This window comes from Microcaecilia unicolor, chromosome 2, assembly GCF_901765095.1.
Source record: "Microcaecilia unicolor chromosome 2, aMicUni1.1, whole genome shotgun sequence".
In the NCBI taxonomy this organism is placed as follows: Eukaryota; Metazoa; Chordata; class Amphibia; order Gymnophiona; family Siphonopidae; genus Microcaecilia; species Microcaecilia unicolor.
The window spans coordinates 328,991,343-329,016,803 of record NC_044032.1 but is presented as its reverse complement, the minus strand read 5'-3'; the positions used below and the strand labels follow the sequence as shown (position 1 = coordinate 329,016,803).

Below are 25,461 nucleotides of genomic sequence, written 5' to 3'. Positions count from 1 at the left end.
GGCAACTGCCATTAATATAACTTTAACCTTTATGGTCTCTTCTGTGCCCATAGATTCAAACTCAAACTCAGCTGCCCTGCACATTGAGCCATCTCTGCAAATGGAGCCCACAAGTTCTGTCCCCATAAATTACATGACCAGGCTAATCTTTAGAGTCCCGGACTCCAACCCTCGTAGATCTGCAAGTTCACTTACTGCAACCGGCCATTTTACTTTCAATGCGCTCCCTCTTGCTGATCCGATTTGTTTATAGTGTCCAAAAAGGATTGGGCCGCTGCCGCTTCAGAGAACACAAGCTGCTTCCCGTCATGTCAGACCCGTAGCTTGGCTGGAAATTGGAGGGCAAAACGCATTCCCTTTTTGTACAAGGTCGTGCAAGCTGGTGCCATAGCTCGTCGCTGCTGTGCTACCCCCTCAGAGTAGTCGTTGAAAAGTAGTAATCTGTTGCCCTCGTACACCAGTGCCTCTTTTCTCGAGCGGAATGCCTTAAGCAGTGCTTCCTTGTGCAGCCAGATCGGGAAGTGCACTATGGCTGTGCGGGGCTTCACTTCGCCTTCTCTACGTGCTCCTATCCTGTGCGCATGATCGCACCGCCCAGCCTCTCCGCGCTATGCAACTCTCAGTTGGTCTGGAAGCCACGTGCTGAAGAATTTGTTAAATTCAGCGTCCTGTACCGATTCCGGGAGCCCGATGACCCTCAGGTTATTTCGTCTATTTCTATTTTCTTGCTCCTCCACTTTCTCTCTCAGTGCTGCTGTCTCTTTTTGGAGATTTAAAATTTGAGTCGCCATCCCCTGTGAGGTGTCTTCTTGTGCCGACACGCGCTGCTCAACCTCGAGTCTCCGAGAATGGGAGTCAAACTTTTCATTTATCTCTTCCACCGCTGATTGGATCTTATTCAGCCGATCCTCCAGTGCTGTCACCACCGTCATTGATATCTCCCGTGCCCACTCTCCAACCTGCTTCTCTGGCAGTCCTCGGATTTCCCGATCCTCCGCCATTTTTATCACTGGCTTTACTGGCGCAGTTTTTCCCTTCAGGCCTCTCTGGCTCCTCGTGGGCATACCCACCGACACAGCACTTTAAGCCTTGACCTGCCACTGCCTGTGGGTTCTCCACCTTAGATTCTGCCGGCACAAGATACTGGGGTGACAATCGCTGCTTATTTAGCTGCTTTTTAGCTGAGAAGTTGCGGAGCTCGCTTCCCCTGCTACTGATCAGGAAGCAGGCATCACGTGACCCCCCCCCCCACCTACAGCCTGATGCTCAAAACTTCATTGCTGTTCCAAACAGCACCGGAGTTTTACCACTGGATCAGCGCACAGCCTGATGCTCAAAACTCCATCGCTGTTCCAAACAGTGCCGAAGATTTACCACTGGATCAGCTCAGAAAAAAACTCCCTCATACTCAATGCTAATGAGATGCAAATTTAGGCATGCTCATAGCATTGAGAATGAGAGTTCAGCAAGAGGACAGTGTCTGGCACATGCACTGAAGAGTTGTACATTAAGAACAGCTCTTCAGCGCATGCCCAGAATGCCAGGAGGGAACGGACGGGAGGAGAAAGGAGTGATTTTTAGCAATTGGGATCAGAAGGACTGCATGCTCTGCTTTCACCCACCATCTCTCAGGTATCTATCTCTGCTCAAGTAATCCAAACATATCCAGCTCATCATTTCTCAGGGAGCTGTCGGCACTCTTTTGTGTGATGGAGACGAGGGTGTTAATTTTTTTGCTATAATGCTCTACCCTTGTGCTTGGAACCAGATCGGAAGGCGCTAGTAGCGTTTTAATTCCTCAATCCCTCCAGCTTTTCCTATTCCTCACTGCTCGGCACAACCCTAACACCAGCTCCAAGTTGGCGTAAGATTTCCAGCTGCAGGAGTGCCCTTGTTTGGTGCGCTGTCCTTTTGAGCATTAGGGAGGAATAGGTAATGAGCTCTTTAGCATGCATTTGAATGCAACTTGCGGTATGAGCAGGCGCACTTATTGTTCCCCATGCTCGAGCCCTTTCAGCATTCTGCGGGAGCAAATGCAGGTGGCTAGTCTGGCACTAATGGCCTCTAGCGCCAGCACTTGCTTCTGAACATCAGGGCCCTAGTCTCTGTCTCTCAGAGAATGCCACCTATTCCCCTCACCTTGCCGACTGAAGCTGCAGAAGGAACATGCTTGCTACTTCCCCACAGCCATTTGGCTCTCTGTAAACTAGAGCTATGCAGTGCAGTATGCTCAACCTGTCCTGTGGTTTCAAATCTCACAAGACTTCCTGAATTTCCTGCCCCATGTGGCTCAAGCTTTCAGAGACAGGAATAGCAGCAGTGAAGTAGAAGTGTGTTTTCTGTGGAAGAACAACAATAAAAAAAATCATTCAGCAGCAAGAAATCTTGGGTACCAGGCAACCAGGCACTGGGGAACTTTTTGAGCCCTTAACAAAGATATTTTATGCAGCATTTTATATACTAAGTTATGAAACATTATTTTATTTTTTATTTTTGTTACATTTGAACCCCGCGCTTTCCCACTCATGGCAGGCTCAATGCGGCTTACATATTGTACACAGGTACTTATTTGCACCTGGGGCAATGGAGGGTTAAGTGACTTGCCCAGAGTCACAAGGAGCTGCCTGTGCCTGAAGTGGGAATCAAACTCAGTTCCCCAGGACCAGAGTCCACCACCCTAACCACTAGGTAAAAAAACATTCTCTTCTATGCAGGAAAAGAGGAAGCAGTGAGATACCACTGAAACACAGCAGCTATTTTTAAAGTTATTTATTCTATGATATGAATGCTTGGGGATGTGTGACTTCTTTTCTGTCAATCAATGGAGTTCTTTTCTCTTAACTTTTGGTTTTATTGTAAATCGTCTAGACTTGCTCTGTGAATAAGGCATTAAAGCAAACTAGAACAAACATGAATAAACAAATAAAAGCTAATCATGTCAGTATTCAGTAGGACAGCTGCTACATACAGATATCCTAAACTTAAACAGTGAAGTTATCCATTTAAAGTTAAGATTGCTATTTATATGATCCACTAATATAGATATTATATTAAGCAATCCAGCGCTTGGTGGAATATTGTCACTATCTGTACAACTTTTAGTCCTTCTCCCACTTAAATGGGATATATATTGGCCATATAACAACTTGTCTAGACAAAATTTATCCATTCGCTCAAGGTGAATTTTTAAAAAGCAAAGCTTTTGAATACTGACCATTGAGAGTGGGAAATTTTCAGAAAGTGCATACAGTTAACTAATTTTCAAAGTGAACAAGGACAAGCAGGCCTTCATAATCTCACAGCTGGGTGATGTTATCTGACGGAGCTCAGTACGGATGATGACTAGCGATATTAACACAGAACTTTCTAGCAGCATCCCAATATGCAGGCACTGTGATTGGTCACCGCATCTCAAGAAAGATATAGTAGAATTGTAAAAGGTGCACTGAAGGGCGACTAAAATGATAGCAGGGATGGGACGACTTCGAAAGACTAAGGAAGCTAGGGCTTTTCAGCTTGAAGAAGAGACGGCTGAGGGGAGACATGATAGAGGTATATAAAATAATGAGTGGAGTGGAACAGGTGGATGTGAAACGTCTGTTCATGGTTTCCAAAAATGCTAGGACTAGGGAGCATGCAATGAAACTACGGTGTATTAAATTTAAAACAAATCGGAAAAAATTTTTCTTCACCCAACGCAAAATTAAACTATGGAATTCATTGCTGGAGAACATGGTGAAGGCGGTTAGCTTAGCAGAGTTTAAAAAGGGGGTTAGACGGTTTCCTAAAGAACAAGTCCATAAACTACTACTAAATGGACTTGGGAAAAATCCACAATTCCAGGAATAAAATGTATAGAATGTTTGTACGTTTGGAAAGCTCACCAGGTGCCCTTGGCCTGGATTGGCCGCTGTCGTGGACAGGATGCTGGGCTCGATGGACCCTTGGTCTTTTCCCAGTGTGGCATTACTTATGTACTTATGGTGCCTTCCTGCCCAACACGAAAGCATAGGTCCCCTCCATCCTCTTAGTCTTTGTTTTTCCACGGAGCAGGTAAGACGTGTCCTCATGTTCTCCTGAAGCGCATACTTTTTCTCTTGTACCTTCCCGCGCGGGTTTTCAGGTCCTCTTGGATAATTTTTTTCTTCATTTACCCTTTCAATATCTTTTACTTTTTTGGCCCTTAAATTTCCTTTACTTTTTGCTTATTGCTAGGCCCTTTAAGGCCAGAGCCCCGACCTCGATTTGAACACTGCCCTTTTTTTCCAGTTCAAAACTGAGTTTAATTTGGCCGCAAACTTTTTCTCAATGCCCAAGAAGACCCCCCCCCCCCCCCCCCAATAGCTTCAAATGTGCCCAGTGTGATCAGGTGATTTCCGTGATGGACCCACACAACTGGCGCATTGGGTGCCCTGGACCTGACCATTTTGTTCTCTCTGTTTGAAAATGCAGCTGAGGACACAGAAGGTACAAAAGGAGAAGCTTTTTGGCTCCTCGAAGGCCGATACATTGACACTGGCACCGGAAGCATCGACTTCGATGGCTGCCAAGACTTCAGCATCCACTGGGAGTACACCGGTATCGAGGTGGTCTCCACCTCCCTCAACATGTGCTGAGAGTAGGACCCAGGACCAGTCAACATCGGACCCAACACCAAGGGTATATACAGGTTTGACATCATCCTTGTCTGCACTGAAGGACCGTGATGTTGCACAACAGGGAAGCATGAGAAGCATAAGCATCGGGCCCTTTTCGATGCATAGAGCTAGGAGCACTGGGGGCATCAGCATCATTGGTACCTGAGAAGCGCTGGCACCAGGAGGAATGCTCCACCTCCTTGGAAGAGGTGCCAGTGCAGACGTCTCCCAGCAGCCAGCTCCCCACTACAGGTATAACATCAACATCTTCTCAGGCTGCCTCTCTTCTGGCTCCCCTGCCTCTGCTGATGCCTACCTTCAATAAGCAGTTCCAAGCAATGCTCAGGGAGGAGCTGGTGCAGATGTTGCAGTTGCAAACTGCTCAGACATCAAGGGAGCTTGCGTCAACTGCGGATCTAGTCCAGATTCTTCACGAGGTTCTTTCCATGCCGATGCAGAGATCCTCGACACCAGGGTGTCTACCTCGATGCATATAGTACCACTCTCAATGTTGGAGGAGGAAGCTTCCTCTGAATCAGAGAGTAGGGCTGTACCGCGATGCTCTTTGAGGCATGGACATAGATCGACTGAGTCGAGACAGGAACAGCTTCATTCAGTACAACTTGAATATGCAAAAGAGTCTGAATGGGACCACTCATGGAATTCAGAGGAGGACCCATATTACTCCTTGGAGGAGGAGTCTTATGGGATACCTTCTGATCCCTCACCACCTCAAGAGAAAAGTAAATCTCCACCTGAGGGTCTCTCTTTCAGCAGTTTAATCAGGGAGATAAATTCTGCCATTCCATTTAAATTGGAAATAGAGGAAGAGACCAGGGAGGAGATGTTGACTGTCCCTGGACCAAGAGTCTCCTCCTAAGGAAAGGGTCACCATACCATTGTACCCTATCCTTAAGGATGCACTGATGAAGAATTGAGAATCTCCCCTCTCACTGCAGGCTGCACCTGTGAAGATGGATACGCAGTACCGTATCCAAAGGCTCCAGGATTTGAGAGGGCAGAACTACCACACCCTTCTCTGGTGGTCGAATTTGCTCTCAAAACGAGCTAGGAGTTTCAGGACTCATACCTCGGCATCCCCACATAGGGAGGCCAGGACACTAAACTCGTGTCGGAGGAAAATCTTTCAGGTCTCGAGGCTCGTTGACCACATCCAGTCCTACCAGCTCTACACAAGCCTCTACTTACAATCTTTAGTTCACACTACACTAAGTCTTGCAGATACTCTCCCACAGGAAAAGGCCACAGAGCTTCTCCAGATGGCCAGTAAGCAGCTGGAATGTAGAAAATATCTGGCCGGGGTGCCTACGACTGACATTGCATCCAGACTCTCTCCCATGGTATGGGAATCAGCAGACTCTGATGGTGGCATGTCTCTGACCTGGAACCAGCAGTGTTGGTTGCTTCAGCTCGCACGGTCAGTGAGCTTCAGGTCCTAGTAGCTGATCCACCTTACACTAAGTTTCACCATAATAGAGTAGTTCTCCAAATGCATCCTAAGGTCCTTCCTAAGGTAGTGCCAGAGTTCCATCTTAATCAGTCAATCGTACTGCCAACATTTTTCCCAAAACCACTGGCGAGAGTATACTGCATACTTTGGATTGCAAGTGAGTCTTAGCCTTCTATCTGGAGCAGATCAAAGTCCATAGACAGTCCACCCAGTTTTTTGCTTCTTTTGACCCAAACAGGATAGGGTAGCCATCGGCAAATGGACAATTTCCAAATGGCTAGCAGATTGCATCTCCTTTACTTATGTCCAGGCTGGGCTGGTTACAGAGGGTCATATCAAGGCTCATAATGTCACAGCCATGGCTATGTCGGTAGCCCACTTGAGCTCAGCCTCCAACAAGGAGTTATGCAAGCTGCGACGTGGTCATCTGTCCACACACTCACATTGCATTACTGTCTTGAGCAGGATACACAACGTGAAACTGATTCAGGCAAACAGTCCTGCAGAATCTGTTCGGTGTCCAGAATCCAACTCCACCCCCCACCCCCCCCAGTTTTGTTCTGTTACAGGCTGCACCTTCACCACTAGAATGTATTTAGTTTTCAAGTTGATTGACTTCAAGGTCTCAATGATTTGAATCCCTGTTATCCTAGCATTGTTGTTTTTGGTGAGCCAGGTAGCTAGGAATTCCCAGCTGTGAGAATACAAAGGCCTGCTTGTCCTCAGAGAAAGCAAAGTTACTCACCTGTAGTAGGTGTTCTCTGAGGACAGCAGGACAAATATTCTTACATACCCTCCCCACCTCTCCATGTAGTTGCATTCTTTTGCTTTTTGAAATGGCTGTAGGACCCACGCTTGCGTGTCAGGCAGGAAGGCAAAGTTCTGTGTTAATATCACTAGTCAGAATCCACACTGGGCTCCGTTGGATGACATCACCCAACTGTAAGAATACTTGGCCTGCTGTACTCGGAGAAGATCTATTACAGGTAACTTTGCTGTTTACTTTTGAACATTTTTGCCCCTGATTTTTTTTTGTAGGCAAACATTTGCCAGCAACACACAGAGATTTGAAAATAAAATTTATATTTGTTGCTCCCCTTCTCTGCCCCCAGGAATGCCTTGCCTCAATCCATCTAAAACAGCTTTAAAAACTGTCTTCTCCATCTATTTCCTGGATGCCTCCTGCTCTATAAAACATTTTAAGCATTCAAAGAAATTTTCTAATGCATGTTCTGTTACATGATATTTCATAGTGATATGTTACAACTTTATCAAGTCTCATTTTCATAACTTCTCAATTTCATCTTTTAAATTTTACACTTTCTCAATCCAGGTACACTGGGAAAAAGTCCAGGGGAAATTACACCCCAACCTGGTTCACAATTCCTAAGCTTGAGCTTCTTATAGTTTATTTAAAAACTTCATATACAGCTGAAGCAACAAAGTTGGCAAAGTGGTTTACAGAGTATAATTAAAAACAAGAGGAAGAGAGGAACTCCAAGTCAACAGGATAAAACTATTTATACAAGGAGTATGAGAGGGGACGATGGTAAAAATTAAGGAGATCACAGTATCTGGGTCCAGTGATCACAGGTCTCAATATCTGTGGAAGACAGACCGCCCAAGGCTCAATTAAAAGAAATGGGTTTTCAGAAGTTGTTTACATTTAGAATGGAAAGTTTCAGCTCTGATTGGGGGTGGGAGATCGTTACAGTGTTTGGGGCAGTGAAGAAAAGGTTGTTGACTTGTGGACTCATAATGGGCTATGCAGGGGGATGGGAGAGACAGGAGGTTTGCATCTAGAGATCTAAGCTGATGACCGGGGAGTGTAATAATACTAGTCTTTCAAGCCAGGCAGGTACTCATGCCCTGAAAAACTGCAATTGTATGTCCTATTCTAAAGAAACTATCTTTAGACCCCCAAGCCCCTGCTCACTATCATCCAAATCTCAGCTTTCTTTCTAAGGTACTAGGAAAAGATAGTATTCACCCAACTGTTCTCTTTATTGAAAAAAAAAAAAACAACTTTTGCTCTCCACCCAAGACAGACAGGTTTTCAGACCTCATTTTAGCACCAAAACAGTCCTAACAGCTGTATTAAACAAAATCTACTCTCATCTAAACACACGGTTATTCTTGCAGTCTTACTTGATCTCACTGCAGCCTTCGACCTGGTAAATCACAGCTTGTTGTTATTGCAGCTATCATCTTTTGGTATCTCTGGTTCTGTTCCTTCATCGTTCTCTTCTTTTCTTTCTGATCGCTCTTATAAGGTTGCGTTTGCATCATCTAGAGCTTCTCCCCGTTCTCTGATCTGTGGAGTCCCCCTGGGGTCAGATCTTTCCCCTCTTTAACTTATTCACGAGTCCTCTGGCTTCTCTTATCCAATCTACTGGAGTATCGTCCCACTTTTATGCTGATGATATATTGCTCCTTTTTCCTACTAATCCATTCACCTTGTCATCACTCCACTTCAAGACTGCTTATCGCTTGTCTCAAACTGGCTCAGTAACCACAAATTAGTTCTAAACAAGCAGAAGACTGTGGCCTGCTGGTTCACTGGTGGGCTACCTGTCCCACCTACTCTCCTTAATCGTTTTGGCATCCCTACGCACCTGGTTGACTCATTCCGCTATTTAGGCATTCTCTTAGACTTACATCTCATTTTAACACCACAGATCTCCAGTTCATGTAAGACTAGTTTTCTTGTCCTCCATCAACTGTGTTCTGTCTGAAGATATTTCAATCAAGCAACTTTTCATTCTTTTGTCTGTCATTACTAACAAGACGACTGGACTACTGTAATATACTTAGGTTGTTCCCAGTCAAATCTTTAAAACCAATACAGAATACAGCCATTAAACTCATCTATCATGCATGGAAGTTTGACCATGTTTCCCCCTTGTTTCAAAAATTCCAATGGCTCCCCACTGAGCAACACATTACATTTAAGCTGCTCACTCTCACCTTCAAGGTTCACAGAGTTGGTCTTCCCGATTATCTTGCTACATTGATCATTTCTTACTCTCCTACTCATCTCCTCCGCTCCATTAATGACCACTGATGGTTCTCCTGAGTCCCAAAGCTGTCCAGCTCGAATTCACCCGCCATCATGCTTTCTTTTTCGCTGCTCCTTTCTATTGTAATTTCCATCCTCTCCCCACATGTTCTGAACTATTAAAAAATTTTAAATAGCACTGAAAACCTGGCTTTTTAAACAAGCATTTCATCTTGATGATTAATGAGGTGGTAGGCTGCATTAATTTCACCATACCTCCTCTGCCCACCTCTGGAACTCTCTCCCTTTCCCCTTTCTCTGTTCCGCTCTTTACCCTGTCTTCAGCAACTTCTAGTTTTGTTATGATTGATCTGGTGTGACTGACTTATACTCTTTCCTGTCAAAATATTGTAGTTCCAACCTCTCTTTGCTGCGTAATTGTAATGTTAACCCACAGTTGCAAGAACTTTGGCGGATGCTCGGGGTCTGGTGTGCTTACCCATTGTCTCTCTTGGGACGCATTGTTCAATATGATAAGTACAGAAGTATTGCCATACTGGGACAGACCAAAGGTCCATGAAGCCCAGCATCCTGTGTCCAACAGTAGCCAATGCAGGTCACAAATACCTGGAAAGATCCCAAAAAGTACAAAACATTTTAAGCTGCTTATCCCAGGAATAAGCAGTGGAGTTTCCCCAAATCCATTTTAATAATGGTCTACAGACTTTTCCTTTAGGAAGCCGTCCAAACCTTTTTAAAACCCCGCCAAGCTAACCGCTTTTACCACATTCTCTGGCAATGAATTCCAGAGTTTAATTACACGTTGGTGCCACAATGGTTGTATGTCTTCTAAATGTTTCCCTTGCATCTTAAGGCACGGGATGAGTGGGAGATGCATATGGTGTTTCATGGTTACCTTTGGCAGGGTAGGCAGGCCAGACTTCTGATCTCCATTATTCAGAAACTTAGGTCTCATGGGGGATTGGGACTGCTGAACCTGTATTATTTAACTGTGGCATATATGATGAGACACTAGTTCAGGGGCACCCATGATTTTTCTGTAACTAACTTGGAGACCTCTCTTTTTTCCAGGACCCATTTCAGTTGGTAAATTCATACTATTCCAAGTTGATCTCCCAAATTACTGTGTCATAACTTGTTTGTTAAGGCTGCACGGGCTGTTTGGCAGTGGCTCTGCAGATGCCACCACTTTTCTCCTGCAATCACGCCCTTTTTGGAAATCAGACACAACCCTGATTTTGGGCCTGGTTGTGATTCAGCAGCATTTGTTCACTGGGACTCCTTGGGCATTCACTAACTCTAACAAGTATCCAAGGAGGAAGGCAAATTGAAAGCCTTTGCGGACCATCTTCAAAGTGCCTAATACGGACTTTTATGCTTATCTTCAACTGCGTCATTATGTAAATAGCTTGCCGTCGGAACACTTTCTGAAGATATACAACAGACTCTTGCTGAAGTGCTCACGTTTAGCTTCTGTACTAAAGTTGAGTGGTTATTTCTTCTTTGCAGGGTGTATGCTTCCAATGTGTCACGTTCTCAAAGCAGGAACTAGGTTTGTGAACCCTTGGGCCACTGTCGAGGAGCGGCAGCGGCAGGCAAATCACCCAAGCAGAAAGCAGTGCTGAACACAACAGGCAGGAACCACAGAATATAACTAGAAGAGGCTTTAATAGTAGACAGTAAACATTATCCAGTAGCACAGCAAGGTCAAAGGGGCCGGCAGCAAACACGGGTAATCCATAAACTAACCAGAGTCTATAGGCAGGCGGAAAGCAAAGTCCAGGTCCCGGTCCAGGCCAAGGGTCACAGGCACAGGAAGCAAGCAAAGTCAAAGTCCAGGAACAGGCAGGGTCCAACACAAAGGAAACTTTCAGAGGAACTCCAACAAACCACCAGGAACTCATGGATGACCTTTGATACCAAGGCAAGGCAAGCAAGGCTCACAGAAGCTAATAAGCCCCTCAGCAGCAGTAAATCACCAGCCAAGTAAGGGTGCTATTCCAGAACAACCCAGCAGAGCAAGGCTGGCAACCTGGAAAATCCGGACCGGACTCACTGAAGTCTGGAACATGGAAGACAGCAGAAAACAGTCCATAGCAGCCACCAGCTCTGGCCACCAGAGGGCAAGGAGAGCACCCACATGGAAAGCACCCCCTCCTCAAGGCCCCCCCACTCTCCCGGGGAGATTCCGGTCTCTATGGGTAACAGTGGTGAAACCGAGGGAGGAGTTTCAAAACATGACCATGGGTAGCTAGACTGGAATTCGGACTGGAAGCAAGACTGAACCTCGGACTGGCTTCAGGTTCTTGGCTGGAACTTGAACTCGGGGCAGACTCAGGAACAGCTGGGCTGGAACTCAAACTCGGAGCAGACTCAGGAACAGCTGGGCTGGAACTCAAACTCGGAGCAGACTCAGGAACAGCTGGGCTGGAACTCAAACTTGGAGCAGACTCAGGAACAACTTGGCTGGAGCTCAATCTCGGAGCAGACTCAGGAACAGCTTGGCTGGAGCTCGAACTCGGAGCAGACTCAGCATCCTCTGGGCTGGAACTCAAAACAGCCTCAGGCACTGGGCAGAACCCCAGAGCAGACTCAGGCACTTGGCTGGAACTCAGCGCAGGCTCAGAAGTTTGACTGGAACTCAGAGCAGCCTCCGGCGCTTGGCAGGATCTCAGAGCAGACTCAGACTCTGGGAAGGGACTCAGAGCAGGCTCAAGCACTTGGCTAGAACTCAGCAGGTTGGCTGGAGCTGGAACTCGGCTTGGACTCAGCAGCTTGGCTGGAGCTGAAACTCGGATTAGAGTCCGTATCTTGGTTGGAACTGGAACTCAAACTGCTCCACACAAACTGCTGATAAGCCCTGAGCTTCGGGGTTTCACAATGCCTTCTTTCAGCGTCAGCTTCAGGAGTATCTCGCAGGGCTGGATCCAAGAGAAGTCTGCAGCGGTATGCAGGATCAATAGCAGAGACTGGGTTTGCAGAGAACCCAAGCCCCCAAACACGCTGTCTCTCCGCTGCAGCTTCAGGGGTATTCCTTAAGGCTGGATCAAAGAGAAGTTGTTCCCGGTAATCATGAAGCGTGATAAAACTATTAAGATCAGAAACTGGGTCAAGATCCAAATCCAAACTAGGAGCGGCACCCGGGCTGTGACCCGGATTGCAAACAGAGGACAAAGTCATGGGCAGGAAACCCTGCTGGAAGGATGATTTCGCCGGCTCATGGCCTTGGTAATTCTGTCACGTTCTCAAAGCAGGAACTAGGTTTGTGAACCCTTGGGCCACTGTCGAGGAGCGGCAGCGGCAGGCAAATCACCCAAGTAGAAAGCAGTGCTGAACACAACAGGCAGGAACCACAGAATATAACTAGAAGAGGCTTTAATAGTAGACAGTAAACATTATCCAGTAGCACAGCAAGGTCAAAGGGGCCGGCAGCAAACACGGGTAATCCATAAACTAACCAGAGTCTATAGGCAGGCGGAAAGCAAAGTCCAGGTCCCGGTCCAGGCCAAGGGTCACAGGCACAGGAAGCAAGCAAAGTCAAAGTCCAGGAACAGGCAGGGTCCAACACAGGGTCCAACAAGGCAAGGCAAGCAAGGCTCACAGAAGCTAATAAGCCCCTCAGCAGCTGACCCACAGCTACAGTAAATCACCAGCCAAGTAAGGGTGCTATTCCAGAACAACCCAGCAGAGCAAGGCTGGCAACCTGGAAAATCCGGACCGGACTCACTGAAGTCTGGAACATGGAAGACAGCAGAAAACAGTCCATAGCAGCCACCAGCTCTGGCCACCAGAGGGCATGGAGAGCACCCACATGGAAAGCAGTCACAAATGGACATGGGAGCATTTTTGGTCCACCTCACAGCCAGCAACCCATAGCAAATTACTGAACTAATCATCTCCCACAGCTCAGGGAGAGGGGAGTGGGGGAATAAAACGTTTAAATAGTTTTAACAGCCTGTTACCATTGAGCAGTGTTTGTTGTCATGTGTGTTACCTGTTGCTCCTGTTTTTCACCACATAGCACTCAATAAACATGATTTTCTCATCATAATATTGTAGTTCCTTTCCAATATGTATATGTTTTTAGTTTGTAAACCACCTAGTTCTGTCAGTCAGCTTGGGTGGTATAGTATGTTTTAATAAACTATAAACTACCCAAGAAACACTGCACCAGTTTATTAAGAGGAGGAAAAAAAAGCACTTAGACTTTCACCTTGATACTTACTGTGAGTAAAAAGTATCTGTGCACACTGGCTTTTTGTGTGGGTATTTTATTTTTAATGGAAATTTAGAGACAGAGAAATGAAAATACAAATCTGGGTATGTTGAGCCTGATATTAAAATGATTTAAACGACCCACTACAATCTGGTTTTCGCCCTCTCCACTCAACCGAAACTGCGCTTACTAAAGTCTCCAATGACCTATTACTGGCTAAATCCAGAGGTCAATATTCCATCCTCATTCTTCTTGATCTTTCCGCTGCTTTGACACTGTCGATCACAGCATACTTCTCGATACCCTGTCCTCACTTGGATTCCAGGGCTCTGTCCTTTCCTGGTTCTCTTCCTACCTCTCCCTCCGCACCTTTAGTGTTCATTCTGGTGGATCCTCTTCTACTTCTATCCCTCTGCCTGTCGGCGTACCTCAGGGTTCTGTTCTTGGTCCCCTCCTCTTTTCTATCTACATTTCTTCCCTTGGTTCATTAATCTCATCCATGGCTTTTCCTACCATCTCTATGCTGATGACTCCCAAATCTACCTTTCTACCCCTGATATCTCACCTTGCATCCAAACCAAAGTTTCAGCGTGCTTGTCTGACATTGCTGTCTGGATGTCTCAACGCCACCTGAAATTAAATATGACCAAAACCGAGCTTCTCATTTCCCCCCCCAAACCCACCTCCCCGCTCCCCCCGTTTTCTATTTCTGTTGATGGCTCTCTCATTCTCCCTGTCTCCTCAGCTCGAAACCTTGGGGTCATCTTTGACTCTTCTCTCTCCTTCTCTGCTCATATCCAGCAGATTGCCAAGACCTGTCGTTTCTTTCTTACAACATCCGTAAAATCCGCCCCTTTCTTTCCGAGCACTCTACCAAAACCCTCATCCACACCCTTGTCACCTCTCGTTTAGACTACTGCAATCTGCTTCTTGCTGGCCTCCCACTTAGTCACCACTCCTCTCTCCAATCGGTTCAAAACTCTGCTGCCCGTCTCATCTTCCGCCAGGGTCGCTTTACTCATACTACCCCTCTCCTCAAGACCCTTCACTGGCTCCCTATCCGTTTTCGCATCCTGTTCAAACTTCTTCTACTAACCTATAAATGTACTCACTCTGCTGCTCCCCAGTATCTCTCCACACTCGTCCTTCCCTACACCCCTTCCTGTGCACTCCGCTCCATGGATAAATCCTTCTTATCTGTTCCCTTCTCCACTACTGCCAATTCCAGACTTCGCGCCTTTTGTCTCGCTGCACCCTACGCCTGGAATAAACTTCCTGAGCCCCTACGTCTTGCCCCATCCTTGGCCACCTTTAAATCTAGACTGAAAGCCCACCTCTTTAACATTGCTTTTGACTCGTAACCACTTGTAACCACCTGCCTCCACCTACCCTCCTCTCTTCCCGTTCACATTAATTGATTTGATTTGCTTACTTTATTTATTTTTTTGTCTATTAGATTGTAAGCTCTTTGAGCAGGGACTGTCTTTCTTCTATGTTTGTGCAGCGCTGCGTATGCTTTGTAGCGCTATAGAAATGCTAAATAGTAGTAGTAGTAGTAGTAGAAGAGGCTCCTGGCTGTTTAAAGGGTCCTTTTGCTAAGATGTGCTAACAGATTTAGAATGTGCTAACGATTAGTGTGCACTAAATGATAAGATGCCCATAGGAATATAATGAGCATCTTATCATAGTAACACAGTAGATGACGGCAGAAAAAGACCTGTACGGTCCATCCAGTCTGCCCAACAAGATAAACTCATATGTGCTACTTTTTGTGTATACCTTACCTTGATTTGTATCTGCCATTTTCAGGGCACAGACCATAGAAGTCTTGCCCAGCACTAGCCCCACCTCCCAACCATCAGCCCCGCCTCCCCCCACCGGCTCTGCGCTAAATCCATTAGTGCACCTTAGTAAAATGACCCCTAAATTGCTTATCTGGGGCTAACCAAATAGTGCCACTGCAAATGTCCGGGGGCAGAGTCAGCACTTGGCCGGTTAAGTGCCAATATTCAACACTTAACTGGCCAAAGTAACCACATAAAAGTCAGTCCTATCTTTAAGTGGTTCACTATAGCTGGTTAAGTGCTGAATATCACTTAACCAGCTTTGTTTTCACCGCTCCCATTCCTGGAAATTTAATACCACAGCTCGAATATGACCCAGCACTGAATTTGCAGGGATGACACCAGGCGACCTACCCCGTTATTTTCCTTCCTTGACCTAAATACACCTATGGATACATCTCTAATTATACCACATTCAGGAAGGGCATTTTTTGATAGCCAAGTCACTACTCATGAAAATGGCTTTTAAAAAGTTTCTTCCCAAAGGGGAGATCCAAGATGGTAAAAGGTACAGCTCAGTCAGCTCCTGGTAAACCCAGTCTATCGCCATCCCTGCGTTAGATGACTCGAGGGGCTTCAAGCGCCTACTGGAACTCCTCCAGCTCAACTTTCCAACCAGCCTGTTCTTGATTCAGACAAGCAGTCGGGAGAGAGCGCCTTTCAGCCCTGAACTAGTCGTCCTCTCAGCCTGAAAATGCCACCACCAAGGCAGAGCAGAGACCTGAAGATGCAAGTTGTTATGGTGATCACTGCTGGGAAGCCTTCCTTTGGCGGTGTTCACCCCACTGAGTTGGGGTGATATCAAAATCTTCTGGAAATTAGCTCCTGCAAATTTCTGCTTTAGAGGGGGAACCCATTGCTGCGGAAGAACAGGGACCTTCTTCTAAGCTGAGAGATTTGGAGAGGACCTGTGGTAATTACCCTACAGTGGGAGGTTTCGCATGAACTTAATATCTCTATTAGAAATTCATTGTTTACATTTCGCAAGATATGGGTGTGATTTCTCAAACTGTTCTGGACCAAGGCACAGGAGTTCACTCAGTTAAACAGCAAAATGAGTGAGAGGGAAGGAAAAGGTAAAATATGTATCATACCTGATAATTTCTTTCCATTAATCATAGCTGATCAATCCATAGACTGGTGGGTTGTGTCCATCTACCAGCAGGTGGAGATAGAGAGCAATCCTTTTGCCTCCCTATATGTGGTCATGTGCTGCCGGAAACTCCTCAGTATGTCGATATCCAAGCTCCATCCGCAGGACTCAGCACTTAGAGAATTACACCCACAAAGGGACACTCTGCCCAGCTCACCACCGCCGAAACGGGGGAGGGGAATTAACCCAGCTTACCCCACACAAGTAGGGGAGGGGAATCCGTCCAGCTCATCCCCGCGGAGCGGGGGAGGGACACCACACCCACCGATGCGGGGGGATCTGGCTTATCCTGGCAACCGCAACCGCGGGAGTGAGCTGACTGACCCTAACACCGCCCGAAGCGGGAGGGGTACAAAGCTGCCCTACAGCCGCACGAAGCGGGAGGGAGCGCCGGCAGAATTTATGTCTCAATCCAGCCCCGTAAACGGAGGGGGAGAGGAATGCAGCAGCTCACTGTAACTCAAATTCGTCTCAACTCTTGAAGAATCCACTGAAAAACTTGAACACGAAGTCCTCCTGAACAGGAACTGAAGGACTAAACTTGAAACCTGAAATGCAACCGAATATAAACAATACAGATATCTGGGAGGGGCTATGGATTGATCAGCTATGATTAATGGAAAGAAAATTATCAGGTATGATACATAATTTTACCTTCCATATCATCATGCTGATCAATCCATAGACTGGTGGGATGTACCGAAGCAGTACTCACCCAGGGCGGGACATTGAAATCCCTGACCGCAACACTGAGGCTCCAAACCGGGCCTCCGCCCGAGCAGCCACAGTCAAGCGGTAATACCTGGAGAAGGTATGGGCCGATGCCCAAGTTGCCGCCTTGCAAATCTCCTCCAAGGAGGCGGACCCGGCCTCTGCCATCGAGGCCGCCTGAGCTCTAGTGGAGTGAGCCTTCAGCTGGATAGGCGGCACCTTCCCCGCGGCCACATAAGCCGCTGCAATGGCTTCCTTGACCCATCTTGCCACTGTAGGCTTAGCAGCCTGCAGACCCTTACGAGGACCTGCAAACAGGACAAACAGATGATCCGACTTCCGGAAATCATTGGTAACTTCCAAGTATCTGATGATGACTCGTCTCACATCCAGATATTTGAGAGCAGAGTATTCCTCTGGGTAGTCCTCCCTACGAAAGGAAGGGAGACAGAGCTGCTGATTCCATGGAAGCGAGAAACAACCTTGGGCAGGAAGGCACTGTGCAAATAGACACTCCTGCCTCAGTGAACTGCAGGAAAGGGCTCTCGACATGAGAGTGCCTGGAGCTCGGAAACTCTTCTGGCTGAAGTGATAGCCACCAAAAAGACTGCTTTCAAAGTCAGGTCTTTCAGAGATGCCCTTGACAAGGGTTCAAAAGGCGGCTTCTGCAAGGCTCTTAGCACCAGGTTGAGATTCCACGCAGGCACCACTGAGTGCAGAGGAGGGCGCAGGTGATTAACTCCCTTGAGAAAGCGCACCACATCTGGCTGCGAAGCCAGGGAAGCACCCTTCAGGCGGCCCCTGAAGCAAGCCAGAGCTGCTACCTGGACTTTAAGGGAACTGAGCGACAGGCCTTTCTCCAGACCTTCTGGCAGGAACGCCAACCCTGAAGAAATTGGAACAGTGGAGAGGGAGAAAGTGAGCCTGCTTCACACCACGCTGCAAAGATACGCCAAACCCTGGCGTAAGCAGTAGAAGTAGAGCGCTTCTTCGCTCTCAGCATAGTGGCGATGACCTTGTCTGAGAAGCCCTTCTTTCTCAGATGCTGCCGCTCAATAGCCAGCCGTAAGACCAAAGGGGGAGGGATCCTCCATCACCACGGGACCCTGATGCAACAGGCCCTGCTCCACTGGCAGCCGCAGAGGATCGTCCACTGAGAGCTTGATCAAGTCCGCATACCAGGGACGTCTGGGCCAGTCCGGACCCACCAGGATTATCCGGCCCGGATGCTTTGCCACCCGGTCTAGCACCCTGCCCACATGAGCCAGGGCGGGAACACATAGAGAAGCTCCTGTGTCGGCCACTGTTGGAGAAGAGCATCTACTCCCAGGGATCGAGGGTCCCGTCCTCTGCTGAAAAAGCGCGGCACTTGGCAATTGGCCGATGACGCCATCAGATCTAGGCTCGGCTGGCCCCAGCGCTTCGTGATGTCCAAGAACGCCTGAGCAGATAGCTGCCACTCTCCGGGATCCAAGGTATGGCGACTGAGAAAGTCCGCCTTGACATTCATGACTCCGGCAATATGAGCCGCTGACAGCTGTTCCAGGTTCGCTTCCGCCCACTGGCATAGATTCATGGCCTCCTTGGCTAGGGGGGCGCTCTTGGTACCTCCCTGGCGGTTGACATAGGCCACAGCCATGGCATTGTCCGACAGGACCCGTACTGGCTTCAACGCCAGTACCGGGAGGAACTCCAAAATCGCCAACCGAATGGCTCTGAGTTCCAGGAGGTTGATAGACCACTTTGCCTCTGCAGGAGACCAGAGCCCCTGCGCTGTCCTTCCCAAGCAGTGGGCTCCCCAGCCCGTCAAAGAGGCGTCCGTCGTGACGACAATCCACTCCGGGGTCACAAGAGGCATCCCTGCAGACCAACTTGTCTGTCTGCAGCCACCAGCTCAGCGCCTTGCGCACTGCTGGGTCCAAGGGAAGGTGCACAGCATAATCCTCCGACACCGGAGTCCAGCGCTGCAGCAGAGAGTGTTGTAGTGGTCTCATATGAGCCCTGGCCCAGGGCACTACTTCCATCGTGGCCGTCATAGAGCCCAACAGCTGCACATAGTCCCAAGCCCGGAGCGGAGAGGCTACTAGGAACTGGTCCACCTGAGCCTGAAGTTTGACAATCCGATTGTCCGGCAGGAACACTCTGCCTAATTGGGTGTCGAATCGAACTCCCAGATACTCCAGGGACTGAGTCGGGCGCAGCTGGCTTTTCTCCCAGTTGATGATCCACCCCAGGGAGCTCAAAAGAGCATCACCCGGTCCACAGCTTTGCCGCACTCTGCATAAGAGGGGGCTCGGATCAACCAGTCGTCCAGATAAGGATGGACTTGTACTCCTTCCTTTCTCAGGAAGGCCGCGATGACCACCATTACTTTGGAGAAGGTCCGCGGAGCAGTAGCCAACCCGAACGGGAGGGCTTTCAACTGGAAGTGTCGGCCCAGGACTGCACAAACGCAGAAAGCGTTGATGTGGAGGGCCAGATGGGAATATACAAGTACGCTTCCTGATGTCCAAGGATGCCAGGAACTCCCCTGCCTTCACTGCCGCTATAACAGAGCGGAGGGTCTCCATGCGAAAGTGCCGAACTTTCAAGGCCCGATTGACCCCTTTGAGGTCGAGGATAGGCCGTACAGAACCTCCTTTCTTTGGTACCACAAAGTAAATGGAGTAATGTCCCTTGCCAAGCTGATTTTCTGCACCGGAACGACCGCACCCAGGCGGATCAGATTGTCCAAGGTCTGCTGCACTGCCACAGCTTTGACCGGAGACTTGCAGGGAGAGAGTACAAACCCGTCTCTTAAGGGTCGGCAGAACTCTAGCTTGTAGCCGTCTCTGATGAGTTCCAGCACCCAGCGTCTGAAGTTACCCTGGTCCACTCGCCCAGAAACGAGGACAGGCGTCCTCCAATTTGCACTGGGCCATGGACCAGGACCCCGTCATTGGGTACGAGACCTGGGGGAGGACCGGAGGGCGCACCTCCGGGACGGCGGTCTCTGCGAAAGGAATGCTGCTTGGGGGAGAAGTTCCTCTTGAAGGAAAGAGGGGGCAGAGGAGCCCGGACTTGCCTGGGCGGTAACCGACGGGCTTCCTGAAAACCGTCCTCTGGAGATACCGGGCGAGCACTGGCCCGAGCCCTGACCTCTGGTAACCTCTTGCCCTTAGATGTGCCGAGATCGGTCACAATTTTGTCCAGCCTCGACCCCAAAGAGCAGCTTGCCTTTAAAAGGCAACTTAGCCAGGCGGGACTTAGAGGCGTGGTCCGCAGACCAATGTTTCAGCCAAAGCCACCGCCACGCAGAGACTGTCTGAGCCATACCTTTAGCCGAGGCTCTCAAGACATCATACAGCAAGTCTGCCAAATACAGCCAAGCCCGATTCCAGGGCCGGCCAATCAGCCCTCAAGGAAGGATCCGAGGGGGAAGCCCGCTGCACAATCGTCAGTGCACGGCCCTAAGCAACGTAGGAGCCACAAACTGAGCCTGCAAACTTAGGCAGCCGCCTCGAAGGACGACCTTAAGGCCGCCTCCAATCTTCTGTCTTGGCGTCCTTTAGGGCCGTCCCACCTTCCACCGGCAACGCCGTTTTTCTTAGTCACCGCAGTGATTAAAGAATCCACGGTAGGCCAAAGAAAGGCCTCATGTTCACTTTCAGGCAAAGGATAGAGGCGGGACATAGCCCTAGCCACTTTGAGGCTCGTTTCTGGGACATCCCATTGAGCCGAAATTAAGGTATGCATGGCATCATGCACGTGGAAGGTTCTAGGCGGGCGCTTCGTCCCAGCATAATGGCGGAGCCAACAGGGGCTGAGGGAGAGAGACGTCCTCCGGAGAGGAAATCTTTAAAATGCTCATGGCCTGCATTAACAGGTTGGGCAAATCCTCTGAGCGAAAGATCCGTGCTGCAGAGGGGTCATCCGCTCCATCCGAGCGGGAATCCGTCTCCTCCAAGGAATCCCCAAAGGACCGTTGGGAGAACTCAGATACGCTGCCCTCATCTACATCAGAGGAAACAGCGTCCTCTAAGGCCTGGAATCCACCCGAGGGCGTTTACTTCCGGGGGCCTCAACCCCTTTATCGGACAAGGGAGAAGGGGCGCGTTCTGCATAAGGAAGGCCTGATGCAGCAGCAAAATAAACTCGGGGGAGAAACCCCCCAGACTGTGCACTTCAGCAGCCTGGGCCACAGCCCTAGACGCACCCTCAACCGGCGCTCGAAAGAGCGGGGGAGAAACATGCTGCGCATCCAAGATGGCGTACGGCGCGACACTCCGCGAAGGAGCCGTGCGGGACAGAACGGCGCTTAACTTTAGCCGCTTTTTTTGCCGTCGCCCAAATCAAGGGCGGCCATGGCATGAACGTCTCCCAGCTCAAGGGCGGCCCAAGAAGAAGCCGTCTGAGCAGAGTGGCCGGCCAAGATGGCGGAGGCGAGCAGCGGGGGATGGGCGTTTATGGGGGAAAAAACCGCCGCACCGGAGAAGACCCGGGACACTGACCGGCCTCCGAACTGACACCCAACAAGGGCGAATCAGACTTTAATACCCCCGCATCCCCGCTAGGAGCGCACACGCGGTCCGGGGAGCGATTCTTCGCGCCCACGCCCTCCGACGCCATAGGCCACGTGGAGATCAATCGGGGAAACCCTGCCCGCTATAAAAAAGGTAAAAATTACCTGCTTCTCGCTCCGAGCTGTAACGACCTGGTGTCCCAGTGAGTAGCTGCAATAAACGTTTAAATAAACGTCGAAATAAACGCCTTTAAGGACGTCCAAAATTTTTTTTTTTTTTTTTTTTAACGGAGCCAGCGGGAGGGGGAGAAAAGGAGGGACCTGGCGCCACCAGGTTTGCACTTGCTCAAGAAGAGCCCTCAACCCCAGGCACTCAACAAAACCTAAAAATTAGGCTTGGAGGCCTAGCCAGAGCTGCTGCTGTGTGTGACCACCACCTGCTGAGATAGAGAACATACTGAGGAGTTTCCGGCAGCACATGACCACATATAGGGAGGCAAAAGGATTGCTCTCTATCTCCACCTGCTGGTAGATGGACACAACCCACCAGTCTATGGATTGATCAGCATGATGATATGGAAGTTTGTGATTTACAAGTTACCCCAAGTTTGAGCACAAACCGTTCTTTACATATACTGGTGTGGAGGAGTGGCCAAGTGGTTAGAGCACTGGTCGTGACAACCAAAGTGGCCGGTTTCAAACTCCTAGCTGCTGCTCCTTGGTGATCTTGGTCAAGTCACGTAATCCTCCATTGCCTTAGGTACAAACTGTGAGCACTCCTGAGGCAGGAACTACCTAGCGTACCTGAATGTACTCACCTGGAGCTACAACTGAAACAGGTGTGAGCAAAATCCAAATAAATAAAATAGAGGAAAACTGAATATTTAATAAATTGTTGTGACATAACACTTTCACTTTTTGAACTTTCCAAGGTCTCATTTGGTAGCGCCTTTGGATATGGGTTAAAATGTATTGCATTGAGATACTTCACATTCCACCCGAGCCTTTGACCACCTATAGTTTGTGTACATTATCTGACTCTGGCCAAGCCAGGATCTGTTGAAGGCCAACAGGGGTCAAAGAAGCCAAGTTTTGATTTGACGGGTTTCCTGGCGTCCTGTTTGGATGTTATCACACAAAGAACTAACTTAATAATTTTTTTTTGTGCTGAGATGGACCACAATAATATTATGCTACTTTACTTCAGACATATGAATGAGTCTTTTTAGGATCAAAAGTCTGTATACTTCCTGATTTATCAAAATTTGCACAGAAGAGGCACAAAGCTTTTTGTCATTCTGCTCCCTGGCTTGGTCTTTTCGTTGATCCTAAGCAGCTTACTGAGTTCTTAGAGGCTAGAGAAGATGTGAAGTTCACATTTAATTCTCTTTCTCAGTTTAGGTTCTACTGTAAGGATGAGCTGGCTAGGTTTGGATGGGTTATATTTCTTTGACTTGTATTTCCTATAGTTCTTGGATCGCAATTATTTCTTTGTATTTGTGGGGCGACGGTTTGTTAAGATTTTTTCTTGATTACATTTATATCTTATCTTTTTGTCTTGTATTTCTGATAATATGGATGTTATTTGAAATTATGTAATAGAAAGGCATATAAATAATAATAATACATTTTAAAAATGTTCTTCCCTTTGTAGTATAGATAAGTTTTCTAAAACTAAAGTGCCTCTGAGCAACAGCCTTTACCGTGTTCGAGTTCCGGGATTTCCAATATTCGAAAACAGTGCATTTTGCCGAAGTTGCGAGTACTTAAACATACACAGTTTGGTGGAAGCATCATACTTCTTAGTCCTGCCAAAGGTACATTCTGGGGTTATAACAACATAGCACACAGCATGAGCCTGTAAAGTAAGCAAACCAAGATATATCAAGCTTCATTTGTCACACAAAAACACTATTATTAAAGTAAACAAAATTCCTCAAAGCAAGGCCATTATACATTTCCTTATTGGTCTAGTACCATGATATCACACATGTCACTATTTCGAAGTAGAATTATACTTGTTTTGAGAAATATATTTACTTCTAACATTCTACATGTGCAAACTAAAGATAAGTCAGTTGCTTACTTCTATATGTTTTTGTCCAAAAAAGTATAACGAACCACAGTGAATCTCATGTAGAATCAGATGTCATTTCTACAATTTTCTTAGGAATAAAGGTTAAACAAGAAATAAGAATAAGATAATGAGATATTAAGTTAGTCCTATAAAAAGGTATGTCTTTTGATTAGCTTTTGGTGTACAATCTGTTTATCACATTTTAGAAGCATAATGAGTGGCAATGCCAGAAAAGAAAAAGTAAATCGAAAACACATTCCAATGAAAGTGTGAAGAGAAAAGAAAGGAAAGGGCATTACTATATTCTAGCCCATATCTATAAGCAAATGCAGATGTCTAAAATAAAAATGGGATAGTTAAAATGCTCAGTACTGTATCACAAGGTACATATAACTGTATAATTAGCATCTCAGAGACCTGATGGAGTGGAGGATAATCAATAGGACAGTGTGATAGCAGGATACCAAACCATATGCCCACTAAGTGAAACCGGATGAAAGTTCTGTAGAAAAAATGCACTGTGAAAGATTTATGCATTGAAATCCCAAGTGTGATGGGAAAAAATTTATAGCAGTGGGTAATAACACTGTCCACCTTGTCAATGAAAGACAGTGAAATGCTAACAGAAATTAGGGAATCTAACAAATTTGGTAATGCTAAACAGAAATTTGGGAATCTTACAAATTTGGTAACACATAATAAAGGGAGATCAATTGTTCCAAAATGGACTAAGTGAATGTCAAGGACAGAAAGTTAGGTAGAAAAGTTTCTAGATGAAACAGATGACTAATTCATAGAACAGCTGGTTAGGGAACTAAAAAAAGGGAAGCAATTTAAACTTAAATCTTTAGTGGAACATGGTGGGGTCACTTAGCAACAGTGGATCATAACACAACCAGATCTAGCTTAAAGCTGTAGGGAGGACATTAAGGGACAATACTACACTAGCATTTAACTCTCAAAAGAGACACTATGATAAAATGAGGAACATGGTTAGAGAAAAACTAAAAGGAGGGGCTGCGCGAAGGTTAAGTTTACATTTGGTATGGATAATTTCTAAAATTACTAGGTTATGAAGTCCAGACCAGAAATATTCCATGCATTATGGCCAAATGGTGCTGGCATGGTTAAAAAAAATATTTTTCAATACATAGAACACAAATCCTACTGAAGAAGACTGAAGAAAAAGCATAACCACTGGCAAGTTAGATGCAAAGCATTAATAAGGAAGGCAAAAAAAATATTTGTAAAGAAATTGCTGTAGAGACACAAAGTTATAGGAATTGTTTACACTGGAGGGAACAATCCTCTGATGGAGTCAATACATAATCAAGGGGTAAAGGGGGCAAGACTATAGTGGAAAGAAATTAATTCTTTGCTTGTCTTTACTGATGAGTATGTAGGGGAGATACCCCTGGTGGTGATGATTCAGAGAAATTGAAATCTCAGTGAAGTAACCTAACCTAGTGGTTAAGCACCAGCAAATCCCAGCTCAAATCCCAGTTTTTGCTACTTGTGATCTTGGGCTAGTCACATAACCTTCCATTGAATCAGGTACAAAATTAGATTGTTAGCCATTTGGGGACAGTAATATAGCTAGTGTACTTGAATGTAACTCATCTTCAACTTACCACTGGAAGATGTAAACTAAATCCAAATAATAAACAAATAAAATAATAGGTCAAACAAAAGAGTACAAATCAGGAACAGTAGGAAATTCTGGTCCAGATGTGGTGCCACAGCCACTGTTTATCTAGTTGGAAACCTAGCTCTGGATATAAAAGGCCAAAGAAACCCCAGCTGTTGGCCAAACATAAGGACTCTGCCATTTT

The 25,461-nt window shown here is 47.1% G+C and overlaps 1 protein-coding gene across 1 annotated transcript in view; it reads right to left on the bottom strand.

The window, feature by feature from the left end:
• DGKQ (diacylglycerol kinase theta) overlaps window positions 1–25,461 on the bottom strand; it is a 679,503-nt gene that overhangs the window by 512,880 nt on the left and 141,162 nt on the right. The window contains 2 exon segments of the mRNA XM_030192090.1: window positions 23,256–23,358; window positions 23,360–23,410. Of these exon segments, the coding sequence (XP_030047950.1) occupies window positions 23,256–23,358; window positions 23,360–23,410 (154 nt within the window).